At 41.5% G+C, this 13930-nt stretch overlaps 1 protein-coding gene across 2 annotated transcripts in view; it reads right to left on the bottom strand.

Annotated features, from left to right (window-relative positions):
- Positions 1 to 1463: 1463 nt before the first annotated feature.
- The window catches only part of camkmt (calmodulin-lysine N-methyltransferase), a 118873-nt gene continuing 106406 nt past the window's right edge, over positions 1464 to 13930 (bottom strand). For both annotated transcript variants that reach the window (XM_028602731.1, XM_028602730.1), the window contains 3 exons: positions 12672 to 12735; positions 10128 to 10259; positions 1464 to 2915 (listed from right to left, as the gene is read on the bottom strand). In XM_028602731.1, the coding sequence (XP_028458532.1) occupies positions 2817 to 2915; positions 10128 to 10259; positions 12672 to 12735 (295 nt within the window). In that variant the 3' untranslated portion in view covers positions 1464 to 2816. The remainder of the gene's footprint in view (positions 2916 to 10127; positions 10260 to 12671; positions 12736 to 13930) is intronic.

The following is a 13930-nucleotide window of genomic DNA, read 5'->3' as shown; positions in this document are numbered from 1 at the left end:
ACTATCAGCGGTTCCTGTCTGTTGATGTCACAGTGAGAAGTGTCCTAGCACACAGCACTAATATCACAAGAAGTGACATGACTATGTCAAAACGTGACATCACAGCAGATCGTGGGTGCACCAGGTGAGGATTTCTTTTAATAGAGGCAGTGATGTTGCAAGAAGCAGCAATGCAGCGTTGGTTAACAGTGGTAAACAGTGGTGCCCGATGCCAAAGTGTTGCAAAGTGACATCACTGTTAGTGGTGGTGATGTCACACTAGGCAGTGATGAAGTCACTGTACACAGTCACAGTTGGGATAGTATTTATGTGTTAGCCCACAGATATCAAAGGTATACAGCAAACTACATGACAGATAAAAATGTAATTAAACACACTTCTAAACCTTTGCAATGGGAACGTTTCTGCAATGCAATTTACGTCCTCAAAGCATTCAGACCACTGATGAAACTAGTTTAATTTACATTTCTGAGTAGTTACACACAGGGAATACCTCTCATTTCTGAAGGCGGATTATTTCACCATGAGGAATGTGAACAGCAGCCACTGGGAGTTACTGCATAGCTTCTTGGCTGTTGTGTACAGCAATGGATCACAGTGAAATATGAAAACACTTTACTAGTGATAGGTACATCACTAGGTACATGATAGGTATAACTTTAGACTCAATTGGCCCGCTGACACTTGGCGTTTCTTTAATACCACAAGAGCTGAATGCATGGAAAAAGACCTGAGTAAAAAAGTTAATTGTGCGGATAGGTAAAATGCCAACAACATGGAGAAGCAATTAGTCTGAAATGTGTGGAAGTTTTTGCTGTATCAGGAGATTGTTCCACTTTCAAGAACTATGGTTGCACATAGTTTATCAATTTGAAATCATATTCTATCCCCTGATGTCCACTGGATGTGGCTGCGTTGTGTTCCTGTTTCATGCAGTCTGTTCTTCAGCAGCCAGATTTCCAACATTGTTTCAAGGTTTTGCTGTATACAGTATATGTAAAAACTAAAGCAATATCAAATGAACGCACCACTAAGTATAAATATAGGCATTGCATACATTCTACATTTAATGTAGCACTTCAACCCGTCAAGCATGAATTTTGATGCTGCGGACACAGAGCCCGTGGACATTGGGGGTAAAAGACCATTGAGAGGTCTGCATTTAAAAAAAAAAAAAAAAAAAAAAAAAAAGAGGAAAATGGGGAAAAAAAGATGTAAATAAATCCTGCTCTGTATAGCATATCATACATGTGTATCTATTCCACAGTATTGGGGTCAGTAGTCAATAACTGCACGTAGTAGGAGTCATTGCAACATGTGCATGTATTCTCTCTCTCTCTCCACACACACACACACACACACACACACACACACACACACACACACACACACACACACACACACACACACACACACACACACACACACACACACACACACACACACACACACACACACACACACACACACACACACACACACACACTTCCTGAAGGTGGGTTCAGACTAAGCTGCCACAGGATCTGATTGTTGTGGCTCTGAAAAGCTAAATGTTTGTGAGTAAAGTGACGTAGGATTCAGTTGGCGAGCCCCACTTCTGTTACCAAATATGTTTGATATCCATTGCTGACCCATATTGATATGTGTGAGACACAATTGTTTTGGACTTTTATCAGTGGCAAACCTTTTAACAAATTACCAGTAAAGTTAGAGTTAATGTTGGTGGAATTGTAGTGTTCAAACAGATAACACCAACAGAGCTTTGTAAACTTTAATAACAGCACTATGTAGTATGGACTACTTGTATCCGTGGTGGTGATGTTGCTGTGTAATTTGCAAGCTGTAGCTCCTAGGCAGCAACAATTACTCCCGAGTCTGAACGGACCTTAATATGTTAATGTACTGTTGTAAGTAATGCACAAAAGAAGTTCTTAATACTGACCTCTGACTGGGATGAATGAGTGGTATTAGAAGAAATTAAAGCGGGGGAAGAAGGGAACAAAGAGAAATAAAGGAAACACAAAGGAAACTGTGAGCCGCTCCACAGTATGTGATAGTTAATGAATTAGAGCTGGCCTCCATGCTGGGGCCAGAAACACAGTGGCATAGGTTAATACTGCCAGGTTAAATAGGGCCAACTGACACCTACAATAGGACTGATGGAGGAAATGTCCATGTAACTGACTGACTAAACAACTGACTGGCTTGTTGGCTGGAATGATGACTGGAATACTGGCTTATTAACTACCATATTAGGTAATTGAATAGACTGGTTACTTGACTGGCTGACGAGATGACTGTTTGGCAATGTGGTTCACTTTCCTTGATGGCTGATTAACTAAAGGGATGAGGCCAATTGATTAAAGGTATAAATGACTGAGTGACTATTTTGGAGACTGACACTAGTTATTTTGCATATGAAAGATTGGTAAAAACATAGGTCGGAATATAGACGCCTCTCCTTTTCTTCCTCTTCAGCCACAGTAAACGTATCCCCACTGCTTTGGAAATTAGATTGTTCTTCTACACTTCAAACTACAAAACATGCTTGCTTAAATACTGTCCAAAGCCATGCATCATCTGATAATAAATCCTCTGTGGCCAATAGAAAAATGTCTTAAATATCTGTGACTGAACACTTGATATTGATGACCTTACTGTATTTTAATACTTCTATTTCAGTTAAATTCTTCCTCCTCATTTAGATCACTCATGGTTCACAGTGTTGACATGACTCATGTAGCATTATTCCATCTCAAATATCCAAAAGCATGTGGAGTGGTGCTGTGTAGAGCTGAGGGCTCACTTGTTTTGGTTTATTGAGTGTGGTTGACAGGTTGAGGTGCTTTGGTCAAGGTGATGAGGAGAGGATAGTGGATGTTCTCATCGTATGCATCTTTTCCCTCTGTCAGCATCTGAAAAAACGCACCACATGAAAAGCATTAACTACACAGACTAAAACTTTTACAGAAAGCATTTATTTGATAGAATATATTATCCAATTTCATCAATATTTTTAATATTTTGTGGGTGTCCTGCTTGCCTTGGGATTTAAGACGCTAACCATGTAATCACATCATCGCCAGTTTAAAGTCCTTTGTTGCATGTAACCCCTCAACTCCTCTCACTTAATCAAATATTTTAATATTTAATTTCTCTAGTTTTCTTGTTCATTTTTGTGAACGTTTAATTTGAAAACGCTGTCAAAAAAAATCATACTTGCAACATGACAGGTTAGAACAAGTCAAGATAATGTGTAATTACAGTATGAAGCTGCAAGGATGTGGATTAGGGCTAAATCTGTCCAGATCTGTAAAACCTTAGAAAATAGTGACACATTTCCATCACAATTTCCTAATGTAGGACCCTAAGGAAAAGCTGAAAATTCGGACATTTGAGAAGCTGGCACAAGAGAATATTTTGGCACTTTTGCTTGAAAAATAGTTGCTGATTAATTTTCCGTAAATTGATTAACTGACTAATTGTTCCAGCTTAAGTGTGCATACCCCTTTCAAAACACACACACACAGCTTTGTGGGATGCCCATGTGGTGTCCACTCAGTGCCCTTTTAAGCAGACTTGGCAGTTTGGGCATGCACCAGCTAATCAGCTCGCCCAGCGTCTGGCCAAATGATCAGAGACTTATGAAATTGAGTTTAGTGGGTCTGCTCATGTGGGAGCTCATGAGGAATGAGACCAGGATAAGGGAGAACTGTGAAAAGATTTGTTCACAACAAACAGAAACTCAGACTGATCCCAAATTCACTCCCGTCAGCAGCATGTAAGTAATATGCAAGTGGCCATCCATCCAACTCAAACCTACTTACATTACAATCTCAAATGCTGACTGTGTGCTGTTTTCCCTACGTATCAGGTCATTTTGTGGCAAATCATGAAGTCGCAGGTGTTCTTATTTTATTAAAGTTTTCAAGCTTAAAAATATGCAGATCAGCTCATAAGACCTTTAATTGTGTTCCACACTGCAACTAAAAAACGACAAGACAGTTGTAAAGTGTCATAAAACGGTGATATCGTTAATTACTACTACAATGAAAGTGACGGTGAGAGACTTTCTTCTGCTCATCTCAGTGAAACTACAATCCCTGCAGGTCTCTCACTTTAAGACACCCATACTATAATAAATTGACAAGACAGTTGCATGCATGTGAATATGCAGCATACTGTGGCTGTGCAGGTAGCATGTAGTAATGGTGAAGTACAAAAGGGTGACAGGGCTATGGACATTTGAAATAGTCTAATTTACCAAGTGTTAACCAACCAAACAGCAAAAAAAACCCAAAAATAAATAGATGAATAAATAAAACAACTGTGTCATCCCGCAAAATCCTGGCTCAACTTTGTACATTACTTTATTATTATTAAATAATTATTAAATAAAAGTAGTTACAATGCACATGTACCAATGGAAGGACACAGGTGTAAAACCAGAGAAAGTGGTGGTATTGAACTATTCTTGAAAATATAGTTCACAATGTCACTACACCCAGAAAATAGGTTTTTATGGTTTAAATAGCTACCTGAATGACCTCTCTCACATGTCTCATCACTCCTTTTCCCACAGCTTGTTCTGACACCGTTAGAGATCTTTGCCTCTACACCGTCTCTCCCCATTCTGCCTTTTTCCAATTTCTCTCCTTTTATGCTGAATATGAACAAACTGCTCATGTCCACCTCTCCCCTCTCACCCTCAGTCCCTCCCTTTCTCCCCCAGTTCCCTTCACGTGCGTTATCTTCCTGTGGCCATCCCTCCAGGCACCGACCAGTGGTTGCACCTCTGACCCCCAGAGAGAGAGAGAGAGAGAGAGAGAGAGAGAGAGAGAGAGAGAGAGAGAGAGAGAGAGAGAGAGAGCAGACGGCCCAGGGGGTGGTTGGGCGTGGAGGGGCAGCTGCCTGCCCCCTTTGCTAAGCCTGCTATGGGGACCACGGCCAGCATTCACATTCAAATTCTACCAGGCGGAAGGAGCAAGGAAGAGATAGATGGAGGGATGGAGGGATAGAGCGGAAGGGAGGGGGCCTTAACACGGTGAGGGCTAAGAGCTCGCAGAGGTGAAAAGTTTAACAAGCAAAGCTGTTCCTCCTGATCGCAGGCTGCCTAATCAGCTTCATGGGTGGCTGGCTAAATCGGCTCTCAACGCGACCCTCCACCCCACAATCTTTTCTACTTTTTTTCCTTTCCAAGGTGCAAGTCATTTATTTTATTGCCACTTTCGCCCCAGCTTCTGCCTCCCTCTCTCATACTCTCATTTTGCCTCACTATTTCTCTGGCTTCTTTTTTCCCGTTTATTCTTGCCCTGCTGGTATAGACCGGAGAGAAAGTGAACAAGGTGGAAAAAGAGAGAGGAGGGGGCTCTGAGACAAGGGAGGGATGGATGAACCGGATGTCTGGGGTCTCTCTCAGCAGGATTAGGAAACAGAGAATGAGGGATTGGGTGGATGGAGAGAGGAGTAGAGGAAGGGATAGAAGGACAGGCTTGAATAAATAGAGAAGTGGGTCGTGATGTAGGGAATGGGAAGATAGAGGGGAGCAGAGGGAGGGAGAGTGAAGAAGGGTGAAGGAAGATATGTCAGAGAAAGGAAGGACGGGGGTAGCCAGGCAGCTGAGGGGGGGGGGGAGTGAAGGAGAGAGACAGAGAAATGAGTGTGAGTGCATGGACACAGTGGGGATACTATTTATGCATGTGAGAGAGACGGGGGGATCTACACGTGTGTGTGTGTGTGTGTGTGTGTGTGTGTGTGTGTGTGTGTGTGTGTGTGTGTGTGTGTGTTTTTGAGAGAAATTAAAATTCATGACTCTCTCTTCACAACCATTTGAGTAACAAGATTAAGATGGCGGGTTAGAAAATAGCGCTGGCATTATCAGGCTGCTTGCAGTCCCTCCAGCTGCTTGCCTCTCTATTCCACAACAGTGGGGATAAGAGGATAACGCGCTAGCCCTGTCTGCCCGTCCCAGCACACGCCTTACACTCACACAGACACACACAGAGACACACACACACACACACACACACACACACACACACACACACACACACACACACACACACACACACACACACACACACACACACACACACACACACACACACACACACACACACACACACACACACCCGCTGCACATCGGCCCTGCCTGCCTGCTGTCTGCAGTCCCTCGAGTGTGTTTGTGTCGGAGGGCGAAAGTGTGTCTACGTTTGGAAAACTGCAGAGTAGAGAGCTGGGGGTCTAGAGATGGTTTGTAAAGAACTGCTAAAAACACTCCCTGCTCTCTCTCTCTTTTTTTCACACAGACACACACAAAGCAAACATTAAGACACGCAGCATATTCCAAACAAAATCAAATCCGACGTGTGTCGTATCTGGCACAGCGAGGAATGCCAGTATACTCACAGCTACTGGGGGTACGTTTGTTTAACAGCGTCTGTGCCAGATGGAGGAGCTTGTGAGTGGCTGCGGGAGCATGAAAAGAAGTAAACTCGGCCAAAATGACACGTGAAAACGCACCTAATTACAGGATGTTGTTGCGTGGCTGTGTGAATATTTCAACAGGTTCGAATTTTGATTGGAGTGTGTTGCTAGCTTGACACCGGAGTTGGAGCGATAACTCAGTATTATCATTTTGTGGCTTTCAGCGGTATGGTATTATATGAGATTATCAGATCTCTAGCTCTGTTGTCCATGCTAATGATTCCAACCAAAATGCATTGGAAAACTGACGAATTGAGAGTTTTGTTTATTACATTTGACAAAAGAGTTTTGTCTGATGTAATGCTTAACAGTAGAACACCATTAACTTAATTGAACATTGATTTGATTATTGTACATACTAATTTGCCATAAAATGATATACTGATATTGCAAATGTCCTTATTAATGTATTGATACTAATTTCAACCATATCACCTGCATGTTGCAAATATTTGAGCTACACTATGCTGTGGCCTTCTGGTAAACTAAAAACCCTGCCTCTGCTCTATCAGTGTCATAGAAATGTTTCTTTATTTAGTGCCTTAAAGTTACAGCAGATTACAAAATCTGTTCACTTTATTGTCTACATTCTTGAGTAAGAAATATCAAATAAAAGATGTGCAGGCTCAATTAATTTTGATTATTTTTCTCAACAATTACTGATTCAATTAGTAGATTCATGACATAGTTTTACACATTTACTACAAAATGTAAAAATGTTATTCACACAATCTAATGAAGACTTAGGCAGTGACAGTAGAAGTTTATTTAGTGTAACATTAGGTCAGACGCTCACAGATTAGAGACATTTTAAACGGCTAGATTCTCAGTATTAAAAAAATAATATGCAGGCTTTTCAGTTTCAGTTTTTTTCCTCAAAATTGATACACCTGCTTTTGGTCTTTAATTGTTTTAAGCCACAGTGAATGAAAATCCATAGTGTGTGTTCCACTGCTGGCTCTGATATGCATTTTTCTTGTGTTCTGATCCACCCACTGAAAGTAAATATAGCTGAAGAAAGCTAATCTGTAGTGCAAATGAGTAGCAGCTGCTCATTTGGATGTGCATGTGTGAGTGTGTGCATGGTGGTAGTGTATGTTTCGCTGTGATAATGTGGTGTGTGTGTGTGTGTGTGTGTGTGTGTGTGTGTGTGTGTGTGTGTGTGTGTGTGTGTGTGTGTGTGTGTGTGTGTAATGTCTAGCCAATATGCTGTCTGAGTGATGTCTGGTCTGTGGGGGATCATGATATATATATATAGCTTGTTCCTTAGCTATGTGCACTGTGTGTGTGTGTGTGTGTGTGTGTGTGTGTGTGTGTGTGTGTGTGTGTGTGTCTGTGTAGAATGGTCAGTCAGGCACATACAAGCACACAGAAAACCACACAGTGGTTGTTCAGAGTGTTCATCAGAAGATAAGCAGAGGAGACTTAATCACCTTCAGATGTGAGGGGAGCACTTCAACTTGTCCTCATATCCACACGCAGCACCTGACCCCATTGTGTATGTGTGTATGTGGCATGTGTTACAGTGTGTGTGTGTGTTTGTGTGTGTCATGCAGATGGAAGTGTGCATTTCAAGAGTGAGCCGAAAAACAGCATAATTCCAGGGTCTTTTAAAAAAATATCCCACATCAATTTTATTCTGAATTTCACTGTTCACATTCTGTCGAACAACTCTCATCACTAAAATAGGTCTGCGTAGCAATTTTTCCAAGCGGTTGAAGTTCTGAACTATTAGAATTATCCGATGACTGTATTCTGTGGCCTTGAGGACCAATCAAATCTCTCGGCAGCGTTTTCAAACAAAGTTGTATTTCTTTCAAATTTAAGGCAATGGCAGCATCCACTTTAATCCCACCGAAGCCCTTTCTTTCTGTCCCTCTTAACTTCTTTTTATCTCCCCCCCCTTCTTCTTTCATTTTGAGTCCCCGTTCTTTTTTTTATTCTTTTCTTGAATTTTGTGTCCTTTTTCTAAAATAGCTTCACTTAACAACTTACCTAAGCTCTTCTTATGCTGCTCCCACTCCACCTGAGGCCCAAACCCCCTACTATAAGATATTTCATCTGAAGCCATTCCTCATAAAGTGAATGTACTTTACAAGTGTTCCCCATTTATTGGCAAAAAATATGTCCAGTCTGTACTGTGCACAAGTTACGGTACACAGAGGAGGTCAGGGTGGATTATATCAGCATTTGAGTCATGTGACCTACAGGTCTTAGGCTACTAAAAGACTTGTTTACGGTGAGGAAAAGATGGAGTAAGTAATACATGTGTCTTGTGCTTAAAGTCAGCATGGGGTATATGAATATTTAACCAAGACCATCATCTTTCCCTGAACCTAACAAAGCGCTTTCATTGGCCTAACATACCCACAATAACGCTAATTGTGCTTCTTTTTTTTTCCCCAGGAGAGGATATCGCAACAATTGGCATACAGTATATATATAATACAGTATAACATATAGTATAACAGTTTCCTTGTTGGGTTGTTTAAAATGTAATCTGGTTGGCATTACGTTTTCAACAAAAATGACTTTTTCAAGATAGTGGTTGCGTCACATGAACAATGGTCACCGACCCTTTCACTGAAGGGTGGTGTGGAGGCCAAATGTGGATTGTGACATGCTGACCTCAGCCTGCCTTAAACCGGTCTTGAACCTGTAAGTGTGTGCTCACCCTGAATGTGGTTTGAAAGGGTCCAGAGTCACTTAGATATAGCATGTGTGAGTGATTGTGATGCTAAATGTAGTGAAGGACAAATAGTAAAGAGAGAGAAGGAGTGAGATTTTCCTTCCTGAGGTTCAGGCCACTTTAACAGGCACTTTCCAATTCCAGTCTGTCCAATTGTCCCACCAGTGTAGGTGAACGTGTACACCAATTTAGCCCACTCCTAGCTGTCCTTTTCTTCTGTAGCTGTGTGTGTAATGGAGTTAACAGCTGGACTCCACTTCTTTTAACACTGCCTACTCATGTCCTTTCTGTCACTCTTTTTCTCTTTATCACTGTCCTTCTCTCTCCTTCCTCTCTCTCTCTCACTGTGTGTCAAGTTAAGGCAGCTTTTTTTGCTCCAGCGTTTTTTTTTTACAAAGTGTCTCTAAACATCAAACGACGGCTAATCCGGGAGTCTTTATTAGAGCTGAGTGCAAATTACGCGAGCTGAATTGTTGCTGGTTTCTTTATTATGTAGCAACATATTCAGCACATTTTTAAGAAAGCAACTGAGCTGTGTTAGCCAGGTTTTCATCGGAGTCTATTTTAATATAGTCTATATCCATGACGTTCCACTTCCGGGATTGCTCTGTTGCCGTCGGAAATTCTGCCGGATTTCACAATTTTCAGCCGAATGTCAGTTACCTTCCGTTTTGATGTTGATGATCATGCAGAATTGTATTATTTTATTCATACTGTAATTATAGTCCCACTTACAACTCTTTGATGTGAAACTCATGAAAAAGTGACACTCATTCATGCAGAGAAACAATCATACACATGACCGATTCTATGAGCACCTTGCCTGCAGACTTTGATAACATCAGTTGTGGTTACTGTATGTCCCACTTAACAAAATGAATCATTCAAGGGCTTTGGTGTCATGCTGACTGTGTGAGTGTCTTTTTTTTTTATTCTTGGACATGCTTCTTACCTTTAAGTGAACATCCCAGACCTGAGCATCATACTGCTGGTGTTGAGAGGCGCAGAGTCCGGCCTGCTGGGCAAGTTGACAAAACAGTCTCAGAGTTTCACCTCGCAGTGGAGCAAACACCAACGCGGTGCCCTGGATAGGAAAGGAGAGGAGGGTGAGTACTTCTGGAGTTGGATAGTGAAAATAGTGGCACAGTAGAGTTATGGGGAACTTCACACCTCATTACATTTGTTATTTAGCTTTACACACACACGCACGCACACGCACACGCACACGCACATACACACACGCACACACACACACAGTTGCCAGTATGTCTCTCTCTTCCCTTTGATTTTTACCAGGTACATACTAGATGATAAACCAAACAAATAAAGCTCCACTAACCCAACCAACCCTGGAAATGTGAACACACGTGTGTAGGTGAGACTTGTCTACTTGTAATATTCATGGACTCTCAAATTGAGTGGACTCCCCCTTTAAGGACCTCTGATGCCCCCCCAGTCAGAGACCTATTGTCTCATGCTGACCCCTCCCACCCGGGTCAGCCCAGCAAACTCTAGTCAAAGCTGACTGGAGGTCAAAGGGCACACAACGTGTGTGTGTGTGTGTGTGTGTGTGTGTGTGTGTGTGTGTGTGTGTGTGTGTGTGTGCGTGTGTGTGTTGTCAGAAAGATAGAGACAGTCTGTATGTGCATAAGCATCACAAACGTCCTGCAAATACTAAGAGGATTACCAACAGGTTCAAAGTTTCTTTGAAATCCTTCAGCTTTCAGTTGTATTTCAATGTTGATCATGTTATTATTGTTTTAATTAAATGTAGCAAAGAGGGATGCTCACACAAACACATGCATACAGTACAGCAAACAACAACGATACACACTGACACAACAAAAGCTAAATGAACACAAAGAGAAGGATCACGACGCTTGACAGATGATTTTTCATCTGTATATCCAGTTTCACCCCCCCTCTCTAAAAATACAGCAAAAGCAAACAAACAGCTCTTCCCAGCACTAATCAGCTGATTAAGGGGATCCAGCCCACCGGATGGAGCACCTTTGTCAGAAACAACAAATTAGTGCCATTAGATGGGAGAATTAATTGCTTTGTTAATTGCTTAATCAGCTTAGCAAATTAATAAATATTTGGCAAAGCTTGTTGTGGCAGCGACAGTCTGATGGCCGACACTCAAATCATATTAGCCCCTGAATTATCTCCACTGGATTAAAGAGAGAGAGACATGAAGAGAGACTTAACACACAGATGTACAACAACGGCCAGATGTCATGTCTGTCATTCGACAACAGCAGCTTCTGCATTCAACTGCAACAGAGACACATATTTGGGTTGTAGGTGTTACTGCGCATGTCGCTGTCTCAAATGTCAGCTAAAAAAATGGATTTTAAAGGGTTAGTTCACCTATTTTCTAAACATATTTTCTCACTAATCTATGTCTATATCGGTCGCTGAGATTTCTGCTTCCACCCCAATAAAATTAGAGTGAATGGAAATTCATTGGAGGATTTAAAAATGACAACATCTCCTTCTAGAAACAGGGTCCAAGGTGTGCTGAATTATCCTGAGAACATATGGTCAGCGGTTTTCACGGGAACTCTTTCTTCTGTAGAACATAGTTCTAGTAAAAACAGTTCACAGCGAGGTCTGTAGATTAATCCAAGAAACAGTGACAGTGTTTATGAAAGGACGGGTTGCTCTTTAACTTTTTTCTGTAATTTGAAACTTGAAATTACTTGGCGTTGACGTGACAACCACATTATAACCTGCATGTTTCTGGTTCATCATATATAAAAGTTTTCAAACAACACCCATGTTGGAATTCAAAATGAAAATATATTTTCCACCAAATGTCCTTTTGCTACTTTTTTCTTCTTCTATTTCTCCTCACTGTCCATCTTTCCGATACCTACATCTTTCCCACCCATCTCTCTAATCCCCCATCCCTTTATGTGTGCTCTTCACTTTCTTCTTCCTATCTCCTTTCCTCCAGTGCTGTTTTCACCTCTTTTTCATAAACAGATATTCCCTGTACAAGTCTGGCATATGTACTTAAAACTGACCCCTCTTCCCTCAGATGAATAGAAACCTCAACCGTATCTCTTCCAGCCTTTTGCTTCCCCCCCCCCCCCCCATTTGCTTTGGCTGTCACAGCGTGGGGTCTTATCGCGAGGCCAAAAGGGAGAAGTTGCCTCGGATTTATGATTAAGGAAAGGCAGAAGAGAGAGAAGACGGAGATCAGAGTGATGCATTCAAGTTGCTCATAATAAGCATTAAAGCATTACATGATATTAATCCTGTCAGACTATTAATGTGTATAGGGTTTTGGGCGAGGCCTAATTATGATTGAGAAGAGTGGGTGGTGATTTAGAGGAAGGGGATAAGCAGCAATATATACAGTAGACACACAGAGGCAAACACACATGCACGCGCACACACATGCACGCGCACACACACACACACACACACACACACACACACACACACACACACACACACACACACACACACACACACACACACTTACGTTGGGTTGCAGTAATCTCCTTATAGCATCAACCAGGCTGGCTCTGTACTGGTCGAGAAACAAACTGAGAGGGAGAGGGAGAGACAGGTTAGAATGCTTTCCTATGAATGCAGCTCCAGATAAAGCAGCTATTTATTTTCTTTTGTTCACAAATAAATCCACCAACAGGAAGAAGGGGGAAACAATTTGCATAAGTAAGACGTGCTTCCTTTTTGTTTTACGTTTGAGTTTCCATGTGTATTCACCTCAGACTGTTGTCGAGGCACCGAGAGGAATGCAGAACATCAGAAAATCCAACGTGCACAGATACCATCGCCTAAAGTAAACACACACGTGTGCATGCACAGATATACACACTTTTACTGGGACACTTCAAAGCGACGCGAAAAGCACCTGGAATTTGTGGAATTAATACCTGGAGTGTGTGCTCTGAAGTTAATATGAAGATATAAGAACAAAAACAACACACAAAAGGGAAAATAATTCAGAAAATACATGTCAATAAAATCTAATTAACTGGTTCCATTGTACATTAAACACCACTGTACTGTAGCTTGCATGTGTATGTGGGAGTGACTGTGTACATGTGAATTAGAGTATTTGAGCAGAAAGAGAAATGGGAGTTAAATTCTGACAAATGTTTATATGGTCATTTATGTGTTGGGGGAGGTCATAGCAATTAGCTCCCCGTAACTTGTTCAAGCACTGATATACATATTAAAATATAAATTAGCCAATAAAGTGTTTCTTTCTTTATCCCTTCATAATTCACTTTTTTAAAACAAGATGATTTTACATATATGGCAAATTTTAAGATGGGATGGTAGATAATGCAACACACACAGGCCCAAATCGACTCCAATCATTCTAAACAAAATAACACCTGTCTTTATTTCCACGCAGACAAATTTGAATCCATTATGCGTGATAGTAGTACGGTGTGTGTGTGTGTGTGTGTGTGTGTGTACCTATTATCACAGATGAAAGTGGAGTAATTTGACTAAAATGCAACAATACAGTACAGATTTGACATAATCCCGCACATCCGTCCAACTGGCCAGTGTAGTGGCAATCTGGACGTAACTTTCCCAATCACAGCCTTTGACCTCTCCTCATTCAGAATCCTCTGATCCCAGTGAGAAATGAGAGGTGCACGTCACAGAATCTCCTCTGTGCATCTTTGCCCATACCTACACAAAAAACAGGACCTACCACAAGCTCTCACAGAAAGCAGGATGTGTGTATGTATGTGTGAAGTT

This window comes from Perca flavescens, chromosome 17 (assembly GCF_004354835.1).
Source record: "Perca flavescens isolate YP-PL-M2 chromosome 17, PFLA_1.0, whole genome shotgun sequence".
NCBI lineage: Eukaryota > Metazoa > Chordata > Actinopteri > Perciformes > Percidae > Perca > Perca flavescens.
The sequence above is the reverse complement of the archived record's forward strand: the minus strand, read 5'-3'. Positions and strand labels throughout refer to the sequence as shown.